This window comes from Aphelocoma coerulescens, chromosome 9, assembly GCF_041296385.1.
Source record: "Aphelocoma coerulescens isolate FSJ_1873_10779 chromosome 9, UR_Acoe_1.0, whole genome shotgun sequence".
NCBI classification, from domain to species: domain Eukaryota; kingdom Metazoa; phylum Chordata; class Aves; order Passeriformes; family Corvidae; genus Aphelocoma; species Aphelocoma coerulescens.
The window spans coordinates 1629436-1656598 of NC_091023.1; the positions used below are offsets into that span (position 1 = coordinate 1629436).

General features: G+C 43.2%; 1 protein-coding gene across 5 annotated transcripts in view; it reads left to right on the forward strand.

The window, feature by feature from the left end:
* Window positions 1-27163, forward strand: part of ARMC8 (armadillo repeat containing 8) — a 65058-nt gene that overhangs the window by 23085 nt on the left and 14810 nt on the right. For 4 of the 5 annotated variants that reach the window (XM_069024997.1, XM_069024996.1, XM_069025000.1 and 1 more), the window contains 10 exons: window positions 4541-4683; window positions 4783-4880; window positions 12185-12277; window positions 15697-15756; window positions 16939-17019; window positions 18308-18383; window positions 18469-18559; window positions 21947-22007; window positions 24755-24955; window positions 26945-27040. In XM_069024997.1, the coding sequence (XP_068881098.1) occupies window positions 4541-4683; window positions 4783-4880; window positions 12185-12277; window positions 15697-15756; window positions 16939-17019; window positions 18308-18383; window positions 18469-18559; window positions 21947-22007; window positions 24755-24955; window positions 26945-27040 (1000 nt within the window). The remainder of the gene's footprint in view (window positions 1-4540; window positions 4684-4782; window positions 4881-12184; window positions 12278-15696; window positions 15757-16938; window positions 17020-18307; window positions 18384-18468; window positions 18560-21946; window positions 22008-24754; window positions 24956-26944; window positions 27041-27163) is intronic. The other variant, XM_069024998.1, reaches the window with a different exon arrangement.

Here is a 27163-nt window from a genome sequence, read left to right on the forward strand (position 1 = left end):
CCTGCAGTAAACGGGGCTGCATGGGGAGGAGCTGGGGCTGTTTTCAAATGAAACATCGTTAGAGAGGAGGGTGAGGCAAAACTTGATTGTAGTCACGAAAAATGTAGAGCTTCAAATCCAGACCTCTTGCAGCTCAGTAGATATTGAAACTCTCCAAAGGTGGATTTAGTTACGTGAGCAAGAATCAGGCTGGATGCAGGTTATGTGGTGTATATAGAACAGCTCATGGAATATTAATGTCACTGAGGATGTCTAAGCATTAGGATAAATTACTAGAGCTGTAAGCTGAGACTCCTTGTTTTACTCCTAAGGGAAAAGCTTTCTGTGCAGCCAGCTTCCCTACTTACACACCGCATACTGCTCAGCTTGGCTCTTCTAAAAAACTACTTGCACCATGTGAAATATTTCAGAAGCAGTTATCTTTGCTTTGTAGGGCTTATTAGGGTGTAGAGTTAGCCCAGGTCCCTTGGGTCCAGCCTCTGGAGATTTGGAATTGTCATTGCTTCCAGAAGGGAAACTGGTATCTCACTTCAGGATAAATTTCTGTGACTAACAAGTCATAAAAATCACTCCTTTTTGAATTTTCCTGTGTAAGAATCTATAGCTATTTAATTTGTCACTTCAGATATTATTGTACAGAAATTATTCTGAATGCTTTTAGTATTATACTTAGTTGTGTCTTTGGGAATTTCTGTGGAAAGTGATTGCTTCCTGTTATGTCTGAAAAGTAGTGCTTTTTAGCACTGGAAAGAACAGATTGAAAAAAAGAAGTTTGTTGTCCTGCCTTGTTTGAGCTATTCTCAATGCATTAATTCCATTCACAGTTTGGGGTTGGCTCTCACAGGGACTTGAGCATGTTCAGAGGTGCCCTCTGTGCCTGCAGTGACTTTTTATTCCATATTCTGTCAGCCAGCAGGGGTAACTCGCCTCAGCAGTGCCTTCATCTGTATGTTCATCACAGGGGTTTCCAGGGCAGAGCTTTTGGGCCTTCTTGCAATGGACTGGAGTACAGACATCTTCCAAGGTAGAATAAGACCTATGAGAATCATGATAATTCCACAAATAGTGTATTCATCCCCTTTGCAAGGGGACTGGTAATAAATGTTCAGATAATCATGACTCAATTAAAGCTCTTACTCATTAACATACTTCAGTGAAAGGTGTCTTAAGCTTCACAGCCCTCAAACCCTGGGCTCTTTCTCCATGTGCCTGCTTATGGGCCTTGAGGAAGTGCTGAGTTTCATCTCCTCGCCAGGTGTTTTAGGAGCCTGAGAGATGTTTGTGGCAACTTGTAAATGGGATGGAGTGGGAAAGAGGGAATTTCTGTTCTTTTTACCTGTGAGGTTGGTGCTCAGACTGGATTGGGGAGGTCTAAATCATGCACATCTGTGTTATGGTGTGGAGCTCTGGTGCATCACACCCATCTCAGTCATCGTCAAAGGAAAGGGAAATCTGAGCTGTGTCTCTTCCTTGCTGAGCTGCTGTAGTTTCCTTTTGTTCAGCAGCTGCTTCCCTTGGAAGTTTTCTGCTTTAAAATAATCCCTGGTTTTCCCAGGTGTACATTGTGCTTCCCACTGACCTTATTTCTGTTTCTTCTTGGAGTCCATTGAAGTGTCTCTCTGGATGGATTTGCTGCCTCATTTGGATATGACTTCCTGGGTATCGTTCCTGACATCTGAGAAAAAGGCCTTAATCACTTAATTGCCCTTAGAAGGGCAGGGACAAATGGCAGAAGTTGCATTTTCTATAAACATAAGAGGAAAATACCTGAAGAAGCCTTCTACAAGCTTGAAAGAAGTCCAAATACTTCATTTTAAAACCTTGGAAAATGCTGGTGAAGATCTTTTGAGATCTTCCCATCAGCTTTATTTCATTTCCTGTTTGTTGTAATGAGAAGGACCACAGGCTGAAGAGTGTCAACAAGGACATTAGTACCCTTTTGCTGTTTTAAAAGTCTTTCCTGTGTATCCTTGCTTTTGTTTTTCCCTGAAGCACACAAAAATGTGTTGTGGTGGTTCTAGCAGAGCCTTGTTCCAGTATTTCTGCTGGTTTGGAATCCAAAGGCTGGCTGCTTTGGATAGGGCTGGAGATCAGGGATCCAGGTTATGCAGGGGCTCTGTGTCTTAGAACATGTGGACTATGAATACGTACCTTAATCATATTTTTAAGTTTCCAAAATCCAGATGATAACCTTCCCTTCTGTCCCCTGCATATAAATGCCATTTTTCTACCTTTTTATTCTGATGGTATTAATGTAAGGGAGGAATGCATTACATCTTTGCTGAATTTGTCTAGGCTAGAGCCTGGGAACAACAAACCAGTCCAGGATGTTCCCATGGACAATAGAAGGATGTGTATCTTTGTCTTTAATGTTTGACAGTACTTTATTAATTAACAGTTTTCTCTTTAGTGACTATATGGATTCTCCTCACTTGAAACTTTTTCTAGTTTTATAGTTTCTTGTGGAACTACTTAATTTTCAATGTTACTTGGTGTCAGTTCTGTCTTTTAAGGACAGAAATAGAAAATATTACAGTATGCATGTCTAGCTCTGTGGAACACCTGATCTGAACCTCAGACTTATTTTAAAGATATGGAAAAGGATATTATTAGTATCTCAGAAACTTATTGTATGTAAAGTGGGAACTTAAATTTTGATCTTCACTAATTATAAAGTTTAAGTAAGGCTTTCTATTTTAAGCATGTTAGACTTTAGATTGTAGTCGGCGTGTTTAATTTTTACTCTTTACAGAAGCAGAGCTGTAACATTTGTTCCACGTGTTAATGGGAAAGAAAATAGCAATTACTTTCCTTGGAAGAGAATAGCCTTCAGAATTTCATGTGCTTTTGAATTTTTAAAAAATCCTTTTGGGGAAAAAAGTCTTTTTAGGACATGGTATTGAGGGGTTGGAGCATGTCCAGAGAAGGGAACAGAGCTGGGGAAGGGGCTGGAGCCCCAGGAGCGGCTGAGGGAGCTGGGAAAGGGGCTCAGCCTGGAGCAAAGGAGGCTCAGGGGGGACCTTGTGGCTCTGCACAAGTCCCTGACAGGAGGGGGCAGCCGGGGGGGGTCGGGCTCTGCTCCCAGGGAACAGGGACAGGAGGAGAGGGAACGGCCTCAGGCTGGGCCAGGGGAGGGTCAGGTTGGATACTGGAAAAATTCCTCCTGGAAAGGCTTGCCCAGCCCTGGCTCAGCTGCCCAGGCCACTGGTGGAGCCCCCAGCCCTGCAGGGATTTAAAAGCCCTGTGGATGTGGCACCTGGGGACATGGGTCAGTGGTGGCCTTGGCAGTGCTGGGTTAATGGTTGGACTTGATGATCTGAAAGGGCTTTTCCAACTTTAATGATTTGGTGACTGAACATTTCTGCATACAAGGAGCAGGTTATTTATTGAAGGCCTTGATAATCAGAGGAGGCCATTGGGATGGTCTGTACAGGGAAGACACAGAGCAGGTCTTCAGGATTTTCTAGTGAAAACAAGGAAGTACTCCTGCATTTCTGAATTTCTAAATTGACCTCTAGGTTATTGAAAGCTATTTTAAAAAAGGTTATTGCTACTGACATTTTTTAATTAGTAACTAGATCAATATTTACCAACACAAACAGCAGAGGACTCAACCAGAGTTAGAACAGTAGATGAGATTGTGCTTTCCACACAGGAGCTCAATAGCCTCTTCTTTTCCAGGATGAATTTTAGCCAGGATCTCTCAGTCCATTTGTACATTACCACAGAAACTTTTGTTTCCTGTCCTTACCTGATCAAAAATCATCTGTCTGTAAAGAAGTAATAGTAGTGCAAAGTTATCTGATTCCACAGGATTGAGGGAGTGACATTTTTCTTTAGTGATTGTAGTGGGTTGAAACCCACTTAAAACCACAACAGTGATGATTTTGTATACCACTGATTATGTATTTTGCTTCTTGATACTGTAGAAAGAATCCAAATTGATTGGGACCCAAACTACACCGTTGGCAAGATGTGCATTAGGCTCGAAGTGATCCTGTTTAGCCCAGTTCAGCTGCCTTTCTCCATGTAAAACTTTCCTGGGCTTTCTTAGTGTGTGCAATCATTTCTCAGTGTTCAAAACTCAGAGTGCTCTCAACCCTCCCCATGCTTGTGCTTGGTGATGGAGTTATTTTGCAGTTGTGACCCAGAAGAAATCACTGCCAAAGATAAGCATCCCCACAGTAGTGATCAGGTGTTAGGGTTCCCTTTCCCATCAGCCTCAAACTGCAGATGCATTTCCTTTAACTGAAATATGGGGTCTCCCTGTTATCCTGAAAGCCCCATCCTGGATATCAGTACTGTGACAGTACCTTTTAAAGAAAAAGCAGTGGGGCATTTTCTACACCAAGTAAAAGTTGTGTAGGAACACACAGTGTGAAAAGATTGTGAATGAAGTGTTCCTCTACTCTTTTGCTCAGTCTTAATCTTTCTATAAAGGATTTCATCCTCTTTACATAGCAGGATTCAGATCATTTTCTTTCAGACTTAAATTTTCTCTTCCATCTGAATTTTCCTCTAAAGATACTTTTGTTTGCAGGTTGCTGTATTTGCTCCAGCAAGAGACCTCGAGCACGGAGCTGAGAACGGAATGTGCAGTGGTCCTGGGCAGCCTTGCCATGGGGACAGAGAACAATGTCAAATCTCTCCTAGACTGCCATATTATCCCAGCCTTATTGCAAGGTACTCCTCCCTTAATGGATCTGTGTTAGTAAATGTTCCTAAAGTACTGAAATAAACAAGCATCATGAGACTGAATGGTTGGTTTGCCCATATTTATAGGATTGCTATCACCAGATTTGAAGTTTATTGAAGCTTGCCTGCGATGTCTCCGTACCATTTTCATCAGCCCTGTAACTCCAGAGGATCTGCTGTACACAGTAAGTTGTAAGCAGATTATTATGTCTTTTTAAAGGCTATAGAGAGGGTGGGAGTGAAAAATCTTGTTGTCTGGACTAGTAACAAGGCCTTGTCTGAGCAACAGGGTTAGCACTTCTCACCTACTTTTAAGGTGTCTGGCACCCCTGACATTTATGGCTTGTTTGATATGAGCTGGTCACCAAGGCAGCCCACTGATAAAGAAAATACCTACATGATCAGACTTGTGTGCAATCTTGAGGAGGAAAAACTGTCTCTAAATGGTATTTAGAGGTACTATTATCAGAGCTATCCTGGCAACAGTTACTTGCTGAAATTTAAAAGTTTTATCCAACACTGTCCTCCCTCTCCAGATGGGAGAGGGCTTGCTCAGTTTTTGTGCTTCCAGTGGAAGAGCTTCACCTCTAAAATGTCTCTGCTCTTACTTAGTATATGTGTGATTTCCATTTAAGTGACAGGAGGATGGAAAATGTGCCTCTCCTGTTGCTGTAATCCTGAGTTCATCCTGGAGCATGTGCCAGCAGGGCTGTTGGTGCTGGCCCTGGTTAGGTGACTGGGCAGAGCCCTCTCTGAAGGTACTGCTGTCTCCAGGGTTTGCCCAAACCCAGGCACTGCCTCTTACTGGGAAGGAGGGGCAAGGAGGGTTTGGCTGCTTCCTTTGTCTCGGTGTGAGGGATAAGGTGAACCATGGAATGAAAGCTATAGTGGACCAGCAATCTCTTCCTCCTTGGAAAAGGGGAGCATTGCCCCCATCTGGGGGAGGTCACAGAGCAGCTCCAGCTTCTGAGGGTAACTGGGAGCCCACAGTGAGAACCACTCTGGTCCCACTCACAAGGAGCCGTCGCTTGCTGAGGAAGTCTTGGTGCTTACAGAGAAGGGCACAGCTGGCCTCTCACATCATACTTTCTCTACATTTGGCTGTTAATAGTCAACAGATTTTCTTCATGATTTTTTTGTCTAGTTGTTATGCAGTGCTGCAATGTCTGTTTTGTTCTCTATTCCTTTTCCAATGACTTTTTACACTTTCATTCCAGACACAGGTATGCAAACTTGTTGTTTTCTATGGAATCAATCTTACCATACACCTATTCTGGATTTCACCTGCCAGTTAGTCCATCTCAGGAAGTCAGCTTGCATTTAGTGTGTGTAGATAATCAGCCAGCTTTGTCCTCCACTGTTCACTGCCTTTTTCCCAGGTGTTTTGTGATTGTTCAGCAAGGAAAACCTCAATGTGTATTGTATGTGTGAACATCGAAGGCACCTCTCCGGAGTGATCCAAGGGCTTCCTCTTTGTGTCTCTGCTCCTTTCTTTGGCTTCACTCTGTGCTCCCAGATTCCCCCAAGTCAGCCTCTAAGAGTTGATAATTGCAGAGGCATCTGCTTCCTGCTCTCAGCATCCAGAGCCAGGGTTTAAGATGGCTGTCTCCATTAACAATCCGTATTTCTTCCTGGGGATCAGTGCTCAACAGGGACTTTTAATTGCTCCCTATCTGGAGGAGAGATTTGATGTCTTGAAGGGAGAGGAAGGGGTAGAATACAGACAGAAATGGGAAAGAACCACCATTAGCATCGAAATAACCACTAGCATGGGAGCAATATGCCCAAGAGGCTGAATTTGGTGTTTCATGCTTTGCTTTCTCTGCTGCACAGCAGTGACATCAACTGCTCCCCCAGTCCTTCTTCAGGCAAGTGGGATGTCCTGGAATTAACCATAACTACAGGAAATTATCATCTGCTGAGGGGTCCTTGCTCTTAGTTCACCTGTAAAACCCATGTTCCCCTTTCCCATTCCAGTTAGATACCTCAAAGTTAAGTATTTTGTGGTTGTGCTTAAGGTCCTATTTCTGCAAATCCTTTTTTTCCTTCTCTTGTGGGAATACCCAAGGCCATGCTTTGAAAAGTACTGAATCCAGATCCTTTGAAAAGATGTTTTTCCTATCTCTTGGAAGGTACAGCCCCAGCCCACACTGCTGCAAGCTGTGTTTCACAAGGCAGCAGTTGAGACATTGGCTTTGCAATTAAAGAAGTAATTATGGGCCTCATGAGCACTTCATGGTAGACATTCCAGCACTGAGAACAACAGGAAGAATTCAAAATTGCCATTTAGCCACCCTGCTCCCTCTTTGTTTCTGGTCCCAGCAGCTCTGGGGAGACTGTCACCATCTCCATGCAGCTGCAGCACTTGAAGGTCTCTCAAGTTCTGCCTTTTTCAGGTCCTATTTTGAAAGGTAGGAGATGAAGTTTGTCAGTGGCTTTTCATTCCTGCCCAGTAGTTCTGGAGAAAACTTCTGAAAAGTTGGATCTTGAGTTGTGTCTAACCTGGAAGGTTTCCCAGAATTTTTTTGTGGTTTGACTGCAGAGAGAGGATGCTCTCTCTCGAACCTTGGGCAGGACTGTTTCCAAGACAAGGTATTAGGAGTTGGCTTAACATCTCCAAGGGTGTTGCAGTCATTCTAGAGGTTTCAGAAGACCTCTCAATTAAAATCCAGGATATACAAGTGCTTTAAAGCTGCTTAAAACATTCCTTTTGTGACAGGTACACATCATCCACAGTAACTGGAATATTTCTCCCAACAGAAGTGCTGGGTGTCAGAACTTTGCTCTTGAGCCTTTCCTTATGGACAGCAGCCTGAAGGATAAACTGCTGGCAGTTTTGTGTAATTAATTCAGTTCAGTTCCAAGGATAAAATAGTTCTTCAGAGGTGGAAACATTTGGGCAGTTTCCTATAGGAACTTAGGATTTGTACTGAGAAAATACACACATCCATGCATCCATCCATCCAGCTGGATGAACACTGAGCTCTCAGAAAGAGCAGGTTTTTAGGGTCTGATGCTGACCTGTGACACCAAGTTATATCCAGACCTGCTGTGCCAGGGAAACTCTTGTTCCTGCATGGGCAGGGTGCAAGCTTTGGTGCTGAGACCCATTTAGTGACCATGCTGCACTTGGAAATGAGGAATGATGTGGGAGAGAGATCTGTTGAGGTGCAGACGTATGTTCAGGCTTCTTTAAATTCTGTGATTGTCCATGTGAACCAGCCAGCTTACCATAGCTGGATGTGTTTTGGGTTGCTGAGTAGATGGAGTCACTAAGGCTTGACTGAGATCCTGTTACTTCAGCTCCTGATATCTTAATGAAAACAGAAGAATGGATTCAGTGGCAGAAAATGTTTCCAGCCCATGGAGACGTTCTGCATGTTTCCTGACAGATGTTCTCAGTTGTGATTGCATTTTCCTTCCTCAATGGGATCCAGATACAATTCCAGTGGGAACTTGCTGTCTGTGATGCTGTGCTGGCCTAGCAGGAGGGAATGCCCTGTCCTCACAGGAGCTTGGAGAGTGAAGGCACTGTAGCAGGATGAGTCTCTGTGTTGATGAGACAATGAGAAATCAGGTTGAGAAGTCTCAGTCTCTAGAAATGATGAGTGAAAAGCATTCCTGCTTCCTGGGCAGGTTTGGGGTGGAAAAGCTGATGTCACCTGGTGATTGGCCAGGCTTGGTAAAGGGGAGGAGGTGTACCTGAGAGGATTAATTACACTGATTAATTATCAGGTGTTCAATGAGCAGTGAGCCCACACTGCCAAGTGTACACGTGATCCACAGTTCCCGAGGGAGGAATCTGGGTCAGCCTCCCATGCCTTATTCCTTCTTTCCTTCTGGCTGTTGGTGGTGGCTGAACCAGGAGCAAGGCTGAATGTTCTCCAGTCTGAACTGCTTCCTGAAAATGAGAATTGTAAAAGAACCAATTCTAGCTTGCAGAGCTTGAATTTAAGATATTTGGGTGGATAGAAGCATTTCAGTTCTCTGACTCGGGGAAAAAGAATAGCAACCCTCTATTAAAAACAAATGTTTTAAGAGTAGGTCTTAAGAGTTTTGTTTTGGTGTTAAAAAGGAATATGAAGAAATTGGTATTGGGATCCAAGCAGGTAAATGTAACTGTTAATTCTCTCTGAGTTCTGGTTGTATGGACAATAACTTTGTTGCAATATATGTGATACAGAGACTTGTCTTAAGTTGCCTGGAACTACTTTGTCAGCAGACAGCATCATAATGGGTTTGTGAATCTCATTGTTTTAACCTTACGGGTGTAGACTCAATCTCACTAGGCTTGCTGGGAAAAGCCTTTGTTACTTAGGTATCAATACTGAATAAAAGTGGAATTTTGTAGCCTCACATTGACACCTAATCACTATTCACATTTAGTTGGAGTCAGCTATGTCCACATGTCCCTTTGTTCTTTCTAGGTTCTTTTCTGATCAACATGCCAAAATTATTATACAAGTTGGATATTTTAGCAGAATTGTAGAGCAAAACTAACAGTTTTCTTACAAACACATTAAGGAAGCACTCTTGGAACTTTCCAAGAGTTTTTAACCTTTTCATACCCACGACACTTGGGATTTGATGGAACAAAACATGAAGGTGTATAAAAGATATCTGTAAAGAATTGTGTCTTAAATGTGTAGTCTAGAATATCTAATAATACACTTCTTTGTGTATTGGCAGAATTTCAGGGGACCCTCACTGTGTTGTTTGCAAGGATTCGTTTACTCTCATCTCACATGTACAATGACACTGTTGGGGTCACAGTGGCACCAGAAATCCCCTGTCACAATGTTTGGTGGCACAACAGCCCCGTCTCATAAGTGCTGAATGGAAATGGTTTTCATCATCCAATACGAGAACCTTCCCATCCAGGAATTTACCACTGCATCATGGTGCCACACTGGTCAGTAAAATGTTCTCTTATACAGATCACCATGTGCTATTCCATTCCCATTTCTATAGCTCTGCTGTAGAGCTTCCCAACAGTTTGAGGCTTGATTTCTGTCCTCTTAGATCTTTACCAAAAGTCTCCAATCTATAAACTGCAGCTGGAATACTCATGTGACCAATACTCATGTGATCAATGCTGTTGGATTTTTAGGTGAAACTGGACCATTGCACAAGGATGTCACTGGTGAGGATGTAAAATAAGTGTTTGTTGGTTCCTTCCCTGGTGTTAGATACAGATGGAGAGATGTTACACATTCATCTGTGCTGATTAAAAGTGTCTAACTGAATAATTATTTTATTCAAAGATGTGCTGCTTTAATAGTTGGAATATTTTGAAATAATTCAGGTTTCATATTCAGGGATTTCCCTGCAGGAGATTTCAGGTCTTGCATCTTACAATTTGAAGCTCCTTTTTTAAAATATTCCTGCCTGTGAATCCTGAGGCCCCTCTCCCCTCTCCCCTCTCCCCTCTCCCCAGTTGTGTCTCAGGGGAACTTTGTCACTGAGCAGCCTCTTAGCTCTGAATGTGACGTTGTGTTGAACACTGAGGGGGCTTGATGCCTTCATTTGCTGAAGATTTGCAGAAAAGGACAAGAATCTGTTTTGATGGGTCAAATGCATTAAAACACAGAGGAATCCTGGGTATATTGTCAGTTGGTTTTGCTTCACCTCAGGCAATCTGGGAACAGGCAGCCCAGAGAGGGTGTGGAGTCTCCCTCACTGGAGGTATTCCAGTCCAGACACAATCCTGTGCCCTGTGCTCTGTCATGGCCCTGCTGGAGCAGGGAGGTGGGACCAGGTGACCTCTGGGCTCTTCCAACCTGACCCATTCTGGGATTGAGTGTCCACTATTGCCCTGCAAACAAACCAGTCCCTTGCTGGCCTTTGGGTTCTGAAGTTTGTCTCTGGGCTGTGTGTAAAGGCAGATCAGATGGAGCTGCTGTTGGCCAAACCCTGAGAATGTTGTTTAAAGTAGGTAGTCCCTTGGTCTTCCTATGCACAAAGCATGAAATGACCATGGATACATGGCTGGTGTACCTGGGAGAAAGTCTTCATAAGTAACTTTCTCTCTGTAGGATGCTGAGATGCCACATGAGGCTGTTGCATGTTGATCCTTTCTGGTTGGTGAGAAACAAGCAGTAGAAACAAGTTGGGTTTATTCTCAGTGTGTTTCTTGGCTCTGTTGTCCTGTTGTTTTCTGTGGAGAGTAAGAGGGCTGGATTGTCAGCAGCAAAGCTTCCTAAAATAAGTATGATAATTGTATATATACATAAATAAAAAATATTAAAAAAATAAATACTGCAAGCTTTTTATAATCTCAAATATTTGTGCAACTAGGGGAAACTGGTACATGTTTATTTTGACAACATTAAAAAGTGTGGTGGGAAATTTCCCAGGTAATGGGACATAAAACTTGTTGTAACCAGTGTGTGTGTCTGAAGCTGCAGTCACTGAACAGTCAGGCTGGTGCTGCTTTCAGGGCTGTCTCAGGAGCTGAGGTGCAGGAAGGTTTTGCTCTAATTTCAGTTCACCTACCCTAAATCAGAGGGCTGTAATTCATCATAGTGCAGGTAAAACAGAGTCTGGCTTAGGTTTTTAGGGCCAGTATAGCACATGTACTTTGGAAAAGAACACTCATTCAATCCTTCCCTCTGCTCAGCTCCCTTTATCTCATGGAAGTAACTTAGTTTACCCCTTTCCAAATTAAAATACCCATTGTTTCTTTTAATATCACCATAGTTCCTGCCACTAAAACATGCTGGTAAAAGTAACTGAAAGCTTTAGAGCGTTACAGTTTTGTAACTTACCACAGAGATTAAATAACTGGATGTGCTTGCAGAAGAGAACTTGCCACAGAATCATGGAGAGGTTTGGGTTGCAAAAAGATCATCTCATTCCAGCCCCCTGCCTTGGCTTAGGAACCTTCCACTGGAGTGTAAGGGTTTCTTTTGCTGATTTATTTGGGATTCTCTGTCACAAGTGTCACACACACTGACAGAGTCTATAGCGTGTGTTTGACTGCAAGACAAAGGACGTGATGACTCCCCCTGAATCAGTTCCAGGGGACTGTGCCCTGTCCAGGCTGGCACCATGTTCCCTCCCTGCTCCCTTGGACTCAGAGCTGGGAGAAGAGGCAAGTCAGCTGCACTGCTGGTAAGACAACACTGAGGCAACTCCTGGAGTAATCCCTGTCAGTGGCCATGTTTGGTTTTGGTATGTTTTTCCCTCCATTCTTTTATTGGTTTTGTCCCAAATATTCTGGAGGCAAATTGCAGAAGTTTTATTCCTGTTATTCCTATTTATTCCAATTGCACTGACCTTTTGTTTCTTTTCCATGGGGATTTGGCTCAGAACTGGCACTCATGCCTTCAACTTTTAATGAACTGCTTTTAATGGTCTTGCTCTGTATCCAAAAAGGTTTTGGTGGAAGTGGACTGAGTGCAGAATGAGGAGTGCTCCTTTAAGTAACAAAGTGCAGAGAAGCTGAAATCCAGTGTTAACTCTCTCTTCTTTTCTCACTTGTTTGCAGGATGCTACAGTTATCTCCCACCTCATGGCACTGCTCAGTAGGTCTCGATACACACAAGAATACATATGTCAGATCTTCTCCCACTGCTGCAAAGTAAGAAAGACACTTCATGTTCTCTTTGCAACCTGTGCTTCTGGCCTGTAAGAACTGTGTGTGTGCTGCCTTTTGTGGCAGGAATTTTGGGCCAGTAATGACTGAACTGGTACTGCTCTGCATTTGCTGCAGATTTGTCGGGATCGATACATGCTGCTCTGCAGTACAAGAAAATATGCATATATATGGGGTTTTTATAGGCTTTGGCTACTAAACAAAGCCAACAGTCTGGGCAAGTATCAGTCTTCACTATTAGCACTATAAATCTTGGAAGACTTCTGGTTTTCCTCTGAAAATCTCAGGACAGTGTGAGCACCTCTTTGCAGAGGCTGTGCAGCCGCTTTCAGCAGTTTTAAACAGAGACTGTTCTCTAAGAGGTGCTGCTGTTGAGAGGAAAAGAAATGCTCTTCTCAGCTGAGCTCTATCAGTTACAGGTTCATCCAGATACATGTTCATTCCTGCTATGTAATGCAATTCTGTTGATATGAGAAAACTGATTTAAAACCAGCAGCAACCCCACCCCAAACATAGTTTTGTCTTTCCCTCCCCCCACTCCAAGTTTCCACACAGCAGTGGTTTTTATTGTTGCAGTTTTTTGGGAGTTACTGTACCAGTGAGTTATACAATAACTGTATCAAAATAATTCAGGGTAGGAAATGAGATTTTTACAGTGTCTTTCCCTTTTAGTAAGAATTTAAAACTAAAGGATCATAGACTGTGTACTAACAAATGAGAAAGTTCCTAAGTTTATGAATTTGTAAGTATTTACCTTGAAAAATATCTTTCTACCTTATCACTTACAATGAGTCCTCTGGAACTGGGAGTTATTCCTTTGTTAAGTATCTGTGTTCCTCTGCCTTGACTGTTATTTTTGTACACTCATCTCGTTGCATTTCTTTTGCTAAGTGAAGCTGAGGACTCAAAACTGCCCGGTTAGTGGGGTATAAAGATAGAACTCAGCTGCTAATATTTAGAGAACTGTTCAAAGCAAACAGAAAGATAAAATCCTACACTGGACCATGGAAGTTCACATATATACCTAACAGTGGAAAAAAATTTGGTATGTTAGGAACAAAAATGCACCAGTGAGGCATCTCCTGTTGAAGTGGCCCTTGAAAGTCTCCTTTAATAGGCTGAGGAGCTCGAACAGGTGAAAAATCAGGCCATGCTGGCCTACAAGAAAAATAACCCAGGACTAATTATAGGGTGGTAGAGGAGTCAGTTTATACAATCAGGGGTTGGCTCTGGGAATATAAACCCTGTTGGCTGGGAGAGAACAGAAAACAGTTATTGTCATCTTTTTCCAAAGGAGTTATTACCTTTGCAGCTCCAGCAACTCCCAGTGACTTGCACATCTGAAATGTTGTTAACAGAGCAAATGCACAGTCACTTCACAAGTGAGGAAGGTCTTCTGAACTCACCATTTCATTTTGAGTGCCTCTTCCACCCCCCAAATCTCTCTCAAATTTTACAGTGGATATCTGGAAAAAATCAAGTTTTTGGAAAGAAGTTGTTGGCTGTGTGAACAGAGAGAAATATGGCTGCACAAGAAAGGCAGAGTGATGGGTATGAGTGTTAGGAAATGCTTGCATTTGCAGAGTAAACAGCTGCATAACAAAGAAAAATATTTGAGGCTGAGTAAACAGATCATCACAAATGTTAAATTGATCAAGAACTCATTTCTCTTGCCCAGGCAAATGCAGCTGTTCAGCAAAAATCTGAAATGTCCTCTTCCTTCTATTTTGTTTGGTTTTGGGGTTTCAGGTTTATAAGGTCAGTTATTGTATTTTCAGACAGAACAAAATACATCTAATATGGTGAAGACAAATTTGCAGGGTATTTTCTGACTTCAATGAATAGGCAAAGTACATTCTTAAAATTAAAAAAAAAAATATATATACTGAAAGTTTCAGTATTCACTACATTTTAAATGAAGACTCCATCTTCCTCCAGAAGGCCCTGAGTGAGAGAACCTTTCTTACTTTTCTCCCTGAAGCAATAAGTTACTGTAAATAAGCCTTTGTATTTAGGTAAGGCTTAGGATATGTTCTAAGAGGCATTGATGCTTTTATTTCTCTTTTTCCTCATCTTAGTAGATGTATTACATGTATTAATTGAACTAATAGTGACTTCTCACATCTCCTGCCTTTTCCCTGTGCTGTTCTCAGCTCACATCTGGTGCAGCCAGTTCTTTCTCTGCCTTTCCAGCATCTTTGGTTGGCTTCTCAGGTTCTGCCTTGCCTGCTCCCTGGAGCAGCTCAGCCTGGTTGTCTAGAGCTAGGAAATCCATCATTTGGGTTCCTAGCAGATTGCTGCTGCTTTTGCTGCTCTCTTTTACTGCTTCTCCCTGCACATTTAGAGTTAAAATGAATGGCTGAGGAGCCTTGCCCCTGGAGAAGAGCCATCCTGAGCAAGGGAAAGTGTTGATTTACAGGGGAGCAGACGCAGTTCTTAACATACAGAGCCAGGATTCTGTCAACATAGAAGCAAATACGTAAACTGAAATCAGGCTGATGTACCTGGGATGTGAGAATGCAAGTCAAAATTTACTTTTAAAAAAGTCTCTCTATCTCAGTTCATTTGTTTTCAGAGCAAGTGGCGTGAGTAGGTAGAATTTACTGTTTTACTGGTCAAATTAAAGAGGTAAGGTATATGTTTGGAAACTTCTGGAATTTATATTTGAAAGTGGTGACGTCCCTGCGTAAGTAATAATTTCACTGCCAGTTGAAAATTAAAGTCTCCTGTCTGGGAAGGGTCCAGGATAAAGCCTTGTAACCAAGGCAGCTTCCCCCAGGCCTCTTCTCTTGGGTGACCTTAGGCTGCTGCTGGATCCCTGCCCCAAGGGACAAAGGCACTTAGGTACCTGCTTCTCATTGTGGAATGAGTTGTTGCATTGTGCTATCCTAATGTTTCCTTGAAAATTGGTGTTTTATGATGGAAAATTGTGCCAGACATGGTGTCTATTCCTGACATACGTCAGTCATTCATATTTGGAGAACAAGATCACTGTCAGAGGAGGGGAACTCTGTCACTGTACCCAAGGTGGAACAAAACCAGGCAGCCTTGCTGTTAAACTGGGGCCTGAACTGCTTGGAAATGCTGCATCATATTCTCAAGTTTTCACCTTTATATTTGCAGCTGTCCCTCTTTGTGGGTTAGTGCTTACCTGGTTGTGCTGGTTGGTGTGTGCAAACACAGCGTGTACAGATGAAGTATTTCATGTACCTCCAGTTGTGCAGCTCAGATACACACCCAGGTGTCACCTCTGTACAGGCATCTGTCCTGCTTGCACAGAATCTGCCACCTGCATCCCGTGGAGGAATCTCTAATACTTGAGAATTACTAAATCTAGGGCAGTATGATTTCTTTTACTTTAAACTCACTCATTTTTTTCACATATTTCAATATCTGTTCTTCAGCTCCAACACTGGCATAGCTGCGGCTTTAACTCATTGCCTCAGCCACTTCTGTGTGCCAATGTAAGTGGTTTTCCTCCTTCAACCCTGCTGTTTTAATTGCATTTTTTGGTAGAAAGCTCGTGGTGGCAGTAGCAGCTGAAGCATCTCTTAAAGCACCAGATATGTTACATCTGAAAGTAATTTTGTGCTTTTTTCTTAGAGGAAGAGATAGTCTGAAAATGTTCTTTTGACTGCAAGAGGAGTCTGATTTCAGCTGTATCTCAGATTTGAAGATAATGTGTCACTGATGCCTGCCAGGGTGTAAGAGGTGCCATAAACTCAGTCGAGTTTGAACAAGAGATAGGGAGTGAGGAGTCTTTCTTCACTTGCAGATTAGTCAAGGAAGTGCAGGGAGGGATGATAAATGCTGTGGCATCCTATAAGCTGAGTTTGAATATTCATAGCCTGTGCTTAATGCAGAGGTGACCAGAGCTGTGAACCTACTTTTAAAGAGAGGTTTGCAAGTCACAGATCACCTTTGGCAAGAGACTGCTGAGGGCTGCAGATATTGAGATTTCATGTTGTTTTTTTCAACCTTATGGAGGTTTTTTTCAACCTTGTCATGCTACAGAAATTCTGAGACCTTTCTCCTGCAAATTTAGTATTTGTATTTAATTCCAAAGGCTGTTTTGGAAAAAATACTGACATATCAGCCATTGCCAACTTAGATCTTGAAGTCAATAAATAGGGGATGGCTGGCTGGATTTATAGCCAAATATGCTTGAAACTAAAATAATAAATAATAAGAAACTGGAGGAAAATGTGAATCTCCTCTCTGTCTGGAACCAGTTTTAGAAGAAATCCCTTTCTGCAGTTAGAATTGTCGAAAATGCTTAATATTAACAGTGAAGAAGACATTAGTGACTGGTGATCTTTTATGTGATTTGTAGAGAAAATCAGGAGCTCTCAGCTGCTTCCAATAGGAAGAGTAGAAACAGAAGTTCTCTATCCATGTTTCTTCATTTGTGAGAACTAATGTCATTTTCTGTTGAAGGAGAGAGTGGATATGATTACCAGACAAGGACAAACACTGTAAAAATACCAGTTGAAGTTGTTTATGTAAAAAGAAAAAAAAAATTGTTATGCCAGCTGATTACAAAGTAAATGTTAGGAAATGTGTCTTAAATGTTTAGGAGTGAATTGCAGATAGTGGAAACCTCTTACATGTTGTTTTAAAAACCCTGTGTTATGTTTCCTTTGAAGGGTCCAGATCACCAGACAATCTTATTTAACCATGGAGCTGTTCAGAATATTGCACATCTGTTGGTCTCCACCTCCTACAAAGTAAGACATTACAACTACTCTATGTTTAACATGTAGTTATCAAAGGAATTCAAATGGAGATTGTAAAAACCATGACTGTGCCTGTGAACCAAAGCTATAAACAGGTACAATGTGTATTTGTAGAATAACAGTTGCTTTTACTTGTTGTATTCTATCAAAACCAGAGCTGTTGCACTGTAAAGTTAAAGCAGCAATAATGGAAACAGGGCTGGCTGGTGTTGCTCCAAAGGGGAACAGGCACTTGGCAACCCAAGTGGTCTGATTTGTTGAACAGTAAATGAGAATAAGAAGTTAAGCTGAAGAGAAGCAAATGTGGTCTGTCCTAAAAAGGAAATCATACCTGTAAAAATAGATGGTCGTGGAATGTGTGGAGGCCACCAGCTGCCCGTGTGTTGTGCTCCCTGAATTCCTGAGTCTCAGCTCCCTTCTCTGTTCTGTTTTGGAAGTCCATCCTGGGCTATCTGAAAGCTCCACCTCAGAGGACAAGCATCATGCTCTACCTGTAACTTGGTGGCCAGGAGGGTCAGCTCCTTCTCAGTCCTTCCACTTGCAAAGACAAAGACACAGTTGAAATATGTGCAGCTGTAGAAGGGCAAGTCAAAGACTAATATCTGAACTAATGTATGTTCTCTGATCTGGGAAGGTGATAATGGTTCATCTTCCTTAAAGATTTCAGAAACTAGGCAGTCATGAAACATTGATTAAATCAAAACTTTGGACTGAAGAAGGAGGAGCCAAGATGAAGAAATTTGTCCATCGTTTTCATCCAGGTGGTACCTGAGGCTGTGTAATGGCAGTAAAACTTATGGTGTATATTTGTTTTAAGATTAGTTTGGAATCACTTCAGCTGGATGGTTCTCTTTAGACATTTTATTAAGCCCACGTTTAAAGGATTCTGAAACATAAAACTCAAGGGCACATATTTCTGATTCTCTAAGGTACTTACGAGTCCTGAAAAGAAAAGGTACTATTGTTATATGCATCTGTTCTCTGATGGTTTTTATACATTTGTGAGACATCACAAACAAGACCAGTATTTCCTGCTTAGTTCCCAAGTTATCCTTGCTGGTTTTCTTCACAGGGTTTACAAATCCCCTACAGAAGGATAGTTCCAACAGGAGATGACAAAAGTCAGGGTGTGAATTAGATGTTTCCATCTGCCTTTTGTTCTCCATCTCCATTTCTTGTTGATTATACAGCATTGTTTTCTACGAGCCTACCCAGCAGTATAGCCCAGTTTTGCTTTGAAGTCAGTGTTGATATTTCATATTATTGTGCTTTTACACAGGTCCGAATGCAGGCATTGAAATGCTTCTCAGTTCTAGCCTTTGAAAACCCCCAGGTATCCATGACTCTGGTAAATGGTGAGTGCAATGCTGCTGCTGCTGGTTTGACACCCACTTTTTGCCTGGCTGAATGAGAATGACTTGGAGCTCTCTCTCTTTGCAGTGTCTGTTGATGGAGAATTGTTACCACAGATTTTTGTGAAGATGTTACAAAGGGACAAGCCCATTGAAATGCAGCTCACGTCAGCCAAATGGTAATTGTCTTCAGGAATTGGGGAAATAGCAGGGAGTTTAATCCTTGCTGTTTAACTGCTCCCTTCTTGCTTGTTCCAAAGTAATATGGGATGTAAAATCTTAGGAATAATTAGAGATACTGTTTGCATTATCTAAATCCTTGAACGAGTAGCTCTCACCCCATTTTATAATGTAACTTTCACTCTTTGCTGCACATAAACAGGGAAAAATATTGCTGGGCAGCAGTTTTGTGAGGAATGTGTGTTCAGCCATATGGGTTTTCACAAGTATCTTGGATTTTATGGTAAGTTTTGCTTTGAACAGGCAGAGCACAGTCCTGAGCTATCATCCTTGGTGGCTGTGCTGTGTTGGAGACTGTGCACCAAGATGATGGGAGAGCAGAGTTAGTCCCTCTTCCCAGCTGTTTTAAATAGATTTTTCTTCAGGCTTCATGTGCTCATACAGCAGAATTAATGTTATTAATTAATTTTGTACTTCAGCTTCCCTGCTGGTGTGGGCACATATGTGTGTTCATATTCATAATGACTTTCTACCCAGTGACAAAATGTGACCCAGTTCCATAATAGCAGCACCCGGGTTATGCTCACTCCATAAGCTGGGATTGACACCCTTTAGGACCATTTTCCTTTTCTTGTGTTGATAGTAATGGAATAAATCACTCCAGGGGGTTAAAGAGAGAAAATTACCCATTGCTATAAACTACTAAAATTAAGTTTAACTCAGGAGTTTGGTTGCTGAGGTGTCTCATTATTCTTTTAGTTTTTGATGGCTTTTTTTTTGACAAGGAGCAGTGAGTTCTCTGAGTTCACCAAACAATTGCTCAGCCACTTGTGTCAGTACAGGTCTCTTGATTCTGGGTGAGGAACAGGTGGGGTAGGTGGGACCTGTGACTCTGCTCATGCTGCCAGGTTGTGATGCCCTAACTCATTCACGAGAGCAGTTTCAGTGATGTGCATGTGTATGAGGGGGGTTCTTGAGTAATCCCACTCCATGTAGGAGGTCTGTCTTGGGACCTCCCAGCTTCTCTTCCAACCACAATTGGCCCAAGCAGTCTGGTTTTACTGGTTTTGTTAGGCAATTCTTAGTGAAGAAGGCAGGTTAAATTAATTGCACTGCAGCAGTCTCAGTTCTGATTGATTTATGTGTTTCTTTAAGAAGTCAGAAAATACATAGAGAATGACATATTTAAAATGAATTTTTGTTACTAATCTCGAGATATAAAGCGGTTGACAAGTCATAAAGACAGGTTGGAGTTAAAAGAATTGTTCTGGGATGGACACTCCTGGGTCTACTGGTGTTCTTTGCTGATTGAAGGAGTTGGGTACACAGCCCATCTTCTGCTGTTGCTTTGCAGTACTTTGGCTCAGCTGGACCTTTTAAAGCATGAAAGTAAGTGATGTAGTGAAAAGCAACAAAAGAAAATTGCAGGAAAATGGCAGACAAGCCAGTATCTTGAATTTCAGATTGGGTTTCTAATTAGTCCACAGGCACTCATCCTTCTTAGGGCTCTCAGTTTTACAGCAGTCCTGGAGTTTGCAAAGCCTTGCTGGTTTTTCTGCTGTAGGTCCATCCCCTACCTGATTGCCTCCAAGCCAGACTCTCTCTTCCTTTTTCCTAATGAGAGTAGTAGGTGAAATTGTCACAGATCATCTTTTTTTCTGCTTGTAGATTAGCTTTCACTCCTGCCTTGCCAGCTTCAGTCAGTTAATCTGCAGTTCCTCTGATTTATCATTAGACTCCTTGGAATACAGATCTAGAAGGGTTTTTTCCTTTTGAACCTTCTCTAAAATTTCTGTTTGAATCCAGACTGGCATACAAGACTAAGTTCCCTTTTTTTCCCCTCAACAATCGAAGTAGATTTGGAAGACTCAAGGCAGTATCTCTTGATTGAAATGGAGCAAAGATCCTTCCCTTGAGCAGCAGTGTTGGCACAGAGGGAAGAGCAGGAAGCCCCTTGGGGGAGTGCTCTGCAGCTGCAAGTGGAGGAGTAACCTTTTCTGCTAAAATCACCAGAATTCTTCCAGCTAAACCAAGCCTATGTTACCTGAAGTAAAAAATTACTTTCTTTCATTTCTGAAATAGAGCTACTTTGCCTGGCAAATAGGGTCTCACTGGACTAAGTGGCAAACTGCAGGATGGGTGCTTTCCTCCTCATTGTGCAAGTGTGAAAATGAGTTTCCTGCTGCCAGCTGCAAGGCTTGGGCAGTAAAAATTTAGCAGATGATCTCTGTGCTAACATTCAAGTCTTATCTGTTACTTTCTGAGAAATAATATATAAAGAGACTTCTGATTGTGGGGTTTTTAGCTGTGGCCAAAGAACAGGGATCAGTGTTGTTGCCTCAAAGAGGTGAAAGAACTCACTCTGGGCCCTTGGAAGGAGTTCAGGGATGTGGTGAAACACACCATGGTTATATGAGCATGTTGCTTGCTGCTCCTTAGCTGAGCAGTTCTGATTGACCCTGTGTACAACTTCAGCCTGCCCAACTGAGGGTCCAAACGTGTTAGTTTAAAGTTTAAAGTCACCTTTACTGAAATGCAGTTGTATTTTTTTAACCTCCACTGTGGCATGGTAAAAGCCAGTTCCAATGGTTAATTCAGAAGCTAAAACAAAAGCTATTGGTGCACAGCAGTTCCCCTCCAGCTCCATTGCACTGCTTGTAGCAGAGCAGGTAAAAACTAAACCACTTCAAAGTAAAACACTTTTTTTGGTGGGTGAACTATTTTGCATCTCTGGTTGCTTGGGGCACTTTACAAGTACATCAACAAAGAGCTTGGCATTTGTCTGATGCTGTGTGCCAGTGGGACCTTGGGGTTGTCATATCCACTGTGAGCTGTTGTCTAATAAGGAACAAATGCTGGCTTGGTGCAGTGTCAGAGCCTTGGCTGGGCTCATCATTAGTGAGGTTGTGCTGGTTCCTGCAGTGTGTAAAACCCTGCCTGTGGACAGGCAGCACAGCAATTCCACCTCTCCTGGGCTGGGGCAGGGCCTGGGTGTCTGTGCCTGAGCTGTCAGGCTGCCAGCCCTGTGCTGGTTCTCTCCTGACGGCTGCACACCCCAGGGGCAGGTACTTACAGGAAGGTCTGGGTGTGTTGCACCTTGACCTTAGTGCAGGTTGTTCCTTTGGGTTTGGGGCTCAGTGAAGGCAGTGGTGAGACCCTTTGAGGCTGATGTGTGCTGTGTGTATTGATCAGTGCTCCAGCAAGGGGTCCTGCGCTGCGAACCTGCCTGAAAGTGCACCTGTAGGAGTTTGTGTGCCCAAGCCTAGTAAGCTCTGATGCATTTAAATCAAACACAGGGGAGGATGTTTCATTAGGCCAGGGGCTCTGCAGCAGCTGAAGTGCATCAAAGCCGTGGTAGGTGACTGTGTCTTGTTGTGTTGTTGCAGCCTTACTTCCATGTGCAGAGCCGGAGCAATACGGACGGATGATCCCTGCATCGTTCTGAAGGTGAGCTGTGTCCTGCTTCAAGCACCTTGTAAATATGGAATAATTCTTCTTCTTCTGCTAGCCACAACAGCTGCTTAAACAGTTCTCTGTTCAAAAGGCTTGCTCATGTAGGTCTATCCTGGTTTTATTTTCTCATATAAAAAGTAGCACAAAATCTGTTGCACCAAAGATTTCAAAGCACCAAGGTCTCCTGACTTTTTTTTTAATTTAAAAAAAATAGTTCCCTGTTTTCCCTTTGTTTCCAAGTAATGATAGATGAAAAATCTGCATGTTGGCTGAGACAAAGGCCCACCCCTCCTGTCTTTTTGTGCAAGAAAGTGCAGTGTACAATTCATTCCAGTGTGCATATTGGTATCTGTTCTGCATAGGCACCTGGTGCTACACAGCTGAGGAAGCCAAGCTGCATCCTTCTCCCTCATACTCTTCCTTAGCTTTGTTCCAAATTGACACTCCAATTCTCTGCTCTCCTTTCTCCATACAACACCTGCAGACTGGGGGCTACAATTCCTTTCTCCCAACCTGTCTCTGCTGCAAACCTCTTTCTTCTTTGGAAGTCTCTTCTCTTGATAAATCCCCTGCACTGTGCTGCACCCTGGGCCACACCCTGGTCCCAGTCAGGATGTGTGTGTTCCAGAGCTGTTGTGCCCTGGGACAGGGAGCAGGGCCTGCTGGCAGTGGCAGGTCTTTGCTGGGAGCTGGATGCTGCCCTGTGGAGCTGCACGTGCTGGGCTGCACAGGCCCTGTGGAAAACCACCATCCTTTCAGACCTTTGGGAAGGGATTTGCTTGGGCCAGCTCTCAGCAACAGCAGCATTTTTTCCTCATGGAAGCTGCTTCAGCACAAATCCATGTTTGAGGCTGTGGAATTAAATATGTTGTAGTACTTGAGATGAGACAAAAGAGTGAGGAGAGAAGGAAGGCACAGAACCTTTGCCTTGCTCAAACCACCCCAGTGATTCCTCTTCCAGGAGCTCGTACTTCCAGGATAACATGGTGTCCCTGTGGTTAATCCAGCCACAAATCCTTTGACCTCTGCTGAACTAAAGTGGTGGCCCCTTTAGCATTCAGGAGTTATTGACCCTTTGCTATCAAACTTTCTGCATTTGGGGACCAGTCAGTGTTGTGTGCTTCCAAAATGGTTTTAATTTACTTTCATTGCTCAGTTTGAGTAGCAGGTTGGCCTGTAACATGGGAAAAAATAAAATCCCTTGACAAAGTCAAGGAGGCTGATAAATAATGGATTTGATGGGAAGAGAAATGATTTCTCTGGAATCCTGATAATGAAACTGTCCAGATAACCCAGACACATCCCAGCCATACTGTGGAAATTAGATACTCCATCTTCACAGTCCATTTCCAGACTTTCATCTGCTGGCCAGGTGTGCATTGTGGGTTTCCATCTTACACCCCTACACAGCCCCCTCCTCCTGTGCATTAATTGCACTGTACTGACCTGTAGGTCCAGTGGAGCAGTTAAAATGTCTGTCAGAATTCTTGCTTTTGTTTAACTTTAAGCACATGGAATTGCTTAGTGTCGAATGAGATTTGTGTTTCTTGGGTGCATGCAGCCAGTGATTTACCAATGCCCAGCCCTTGAATTCCAAGAAATAGCTCATTTCAGGCCATTTGACCGTGGAAAGAATTAAGAAGTACATTGTCTTTGTGATTTAGACATGGAATTCCACTTCTTTTCTTTCTCACTCCACATGAATGTAATTTTTTGAGAGCCTACGTGCAGTCTTCCCTGCTGCCTCAAGGCCAGGCATGCAGAAGGGGCTGTTTTGGCTCACTGGATTAACTGCAAGATTCACAACCTCAATGATAATCCCTGAGGTGGCATCTAGTTTCTAAAATATGTAGTCAAGTCCTACTTCCTGTGCAATGGAGATAAGGTATTTATCCAGTTAATCATTTGAACAGTCAATGGCTAGATGTTACTTCAGGTCCCCAAAACATAACTCTGAGCAGCATTTTCTAGAGTAATTCTGTTGAACTCGGTGGCATTGCACAAGCACAAACCTTGGTGTTATTCCTCATCCATTTTCATATGTGGAGAGGCTCAAGTGAGCGGAGTCCCAGCCCTTGGAGAATTGGCCTTTCCAGAGTTAAGTACTTCTCACTGAGCTTCAGGTAAAGAACGACTTGATTGGTTTTTATGTTTCAGTAGGGAAGGTGTCACAAAACTGTTGTCATGTAGCCAAGGTAGGGGAGATGTCAGGGAAGGCAGAATGGACCTGGATTTCAGGTTAGCTGCTCTTCTGGTGGACCAAATATGCTGCTGAGGAGTATTGCTGCCTTGCCTCCTGCTCTGGGCAGCCAGCATGTGGGAAAGGAACCCTGAGATTACTTCTGACTTCACTGTCCTTAGCTAATCCTGGATCACAGAAGGGCAGGAGGGGTCAAGTACTTCTTGAGGGCAGCTTAGGTACTTTTGGTTCTGGTGTGTAATAAGAACAAGCCTGTGCAAATACCAACTTTTGAGTGGATTTTTTTTTTTAAGGTTTTGTCAAGCTTTGTCCATGGTCGCTTCTAAACATTTCATCATTTTGGCTGTGTGAGAAGTTGTTTGAAAGTAGCCCATTGTACACTCAGCAATGCCTGAGCAACACCCACTGAAATGTGTGTGTGTGTGAAAGTTCTTACCTAAAGAACAATGCTGAGCGTTGCTGTAGGACAGTTCTTTCATTGCTTTGGAGTTTCTTTATCAAGGTAGCTGCACTCAAAACTCCTTTTTGTTAATGTCTGCAGACTCTGCCATGCTTGGTTCGAATGTGCAGTAAGGACAGACTGCTGGAGGAGCGGGTGGAGGGGGCAGAGACTCTGGCCTACCTGATCGAGACGGACGTGGAGCTGCAGAGGATGGCCAGCATCACCGACCACCTCATTGTCATGCTGGCTGACTACTTCAAGTACCCCAGCTCTGTCAGTGCCATCACCGACATCAAGAGGGTGTGTTCTGACCCCGCTCTGACCCCGCTCTGACCCCGCTCTGACCCCGCTCTGACCCCGCTCTGACCCCGCTCTGACCCCGCTCTGACCCTCTGAAAATGGGCAAAACCAAAACTCCATGGCCTCAGGATGGGCTTTTTTAATTCTGTTTAAACCTGTTGCCTGAGATGCTCAGTTGAAAGGTGACCAGAGGTCCAGCAGAATTTGATTCTTTTGTGCTCTCCCAGCCTCAGTCACTGCTTTCTGGAGACTTCATTATCCACACTCAAAGTGTGGATATCTGGTCTTCCCATCCTCTAAGTTTAAACATCTTGCCTTCAAGAACCAGTACATTTCAGCTTCATAAGAGATAATAGTCCACTTGAAGAGAGATTTGTTTTCAATTCTTAGGTCAGGTTTGTGGAAAATCTGAAGTTCAGAGAGGGTTCTGTTGTGTTAAAGCACAAAAACATGTGGGTGTCGTGCAGTGTTTTGTATTATGAGTTATCTGCACTTGCAAGAGGTTGGATAAACAGAGACCAGATGTACCTTGGAGTCTTACTGAGTCTGATTATTAGAAAGTACCCAAAAAAATAGATTACAGAGCTTTGCTTTTTTTCCGAAACTGGCCCAAGAGATAGGTTAATTTCCCTGACCTTTATAGAATGGGGTCAATTCTGCATAGAGAGCCTCTTGAATTCTATGTAAAAGTGCAAATGAAATATAAAAGAAATTAGTTACAGTATAAAAAACTAAGCAAAAAGAAGTTTAGCAGCTTACTGAGGAGTAATGGACGTTGGCTGTAGCATCAAAAATATGATCAGGTTCCAAAAGTGAGTGGGGCAATTGTAAATATTATGACAGTGCTCTGAGTGTGCAGTAAGTCTGTAGAGGCAGCCAGCTGGGAATCCAGGGTGCTGGCTTTGGACAGAGTGCTTGGAATTGCACCCTGTAAGGTAAAACTACGTGAGGAGTGAGTGAGGAATCTGCCAAACAGAGAACTTGTCTGCTTAAAATATTTATAACAATTACATAATGCTTTTGCTCCAATATAGCTGCACTGGAGAGAATTACTCATAGAGCTTAATTTTTGACATTTCTTTTATTTCAGCACTTTGCTACCTTATACTGGTATTTTCCTGGCATTTTGTGTAGACTTTGAAGATTGCATTGTTTTTAGAACCCTTTGGTACAGAGTTTTGAGGGCAGTCAGAGTCACAGAATTACTCTCAGTGAAGAGAACATGAGGCGATCTGAGAACCCAGATTTGCTGTTCCAAGCAGGGTCAACCTCAAACCACCACTATTTTATGATGCCTTTAGTGCTCCCATTAATTATAGAATCATAAAATCACAGAATATCCTGAGCTGGAAAGGGACCCCAAGGATCATCCAGTCCCACTCCTGGCCCTGCACAGACCCCCCCCAACAACCCCAGCCTGGGCATCCCTGGCAGCGCTGTCCAAACACTCCTGGAGCTCTGGCAGCCTCGGGGCCGTGCCCATTCCCTGGGGAGCCTGGGCAGTGCCCAGCAGCCTCGGGGGGAAGAACCTTTCATTATATCCAACCTGACCCTCCTTAACACGGACAGCCTGAGATTTAGAGACCAACTTTGGCTCCTGCTTTTGCTTCAGTTCTCTTGTTAAAACTTCCCTTGATTCTCTCCCAGTTTTTTCACTCCTGGCTAGTTCCTGTAAGTTTCTGTTGAGAGATAAGAATAATTTTTGCCTGAATACAGTCTTGATAGTGTCCTAACCTTGTTTTGGCCTCAAATTGAAGACAAAGTTGTCTTCTCTGTAACTCAGCAGAGAAATGAACCCTATTCTTAACTTTGGTTATTGCATTTAGCCGGTAAACGTGGACATGAGCTCAGGGAGCAGCACTTTGTGCTTCTGGCTGCCCCTGGGGTGGCAGACAAAGAGAGTGGATAAGCACCAGGTTAGAACAGATTAGAATATGCCAGTGCAGCTGCTTTGGTGGCTGAGCCTGGTGCCTGTGCTGTATTTCCCAGCTGGACCATGACCTGAAGCACGCCCACGAGCTGCGCCAGGCCGCCTTCAAGCTCTACGCGTCCCTGGGGGCCAACGACGAGGACATCCGCAAAAAGGTGAGCTGGGGAGGCTGTGGGCGAGTGCCCAGCCTGAGGGGCACCTGCAGGCAGCAATTCCCACCCCCCCCAGAGGTTTGCCCCATTAGGATGTAAACAGCTGGAAGTGAGAAAGTTCTCTCT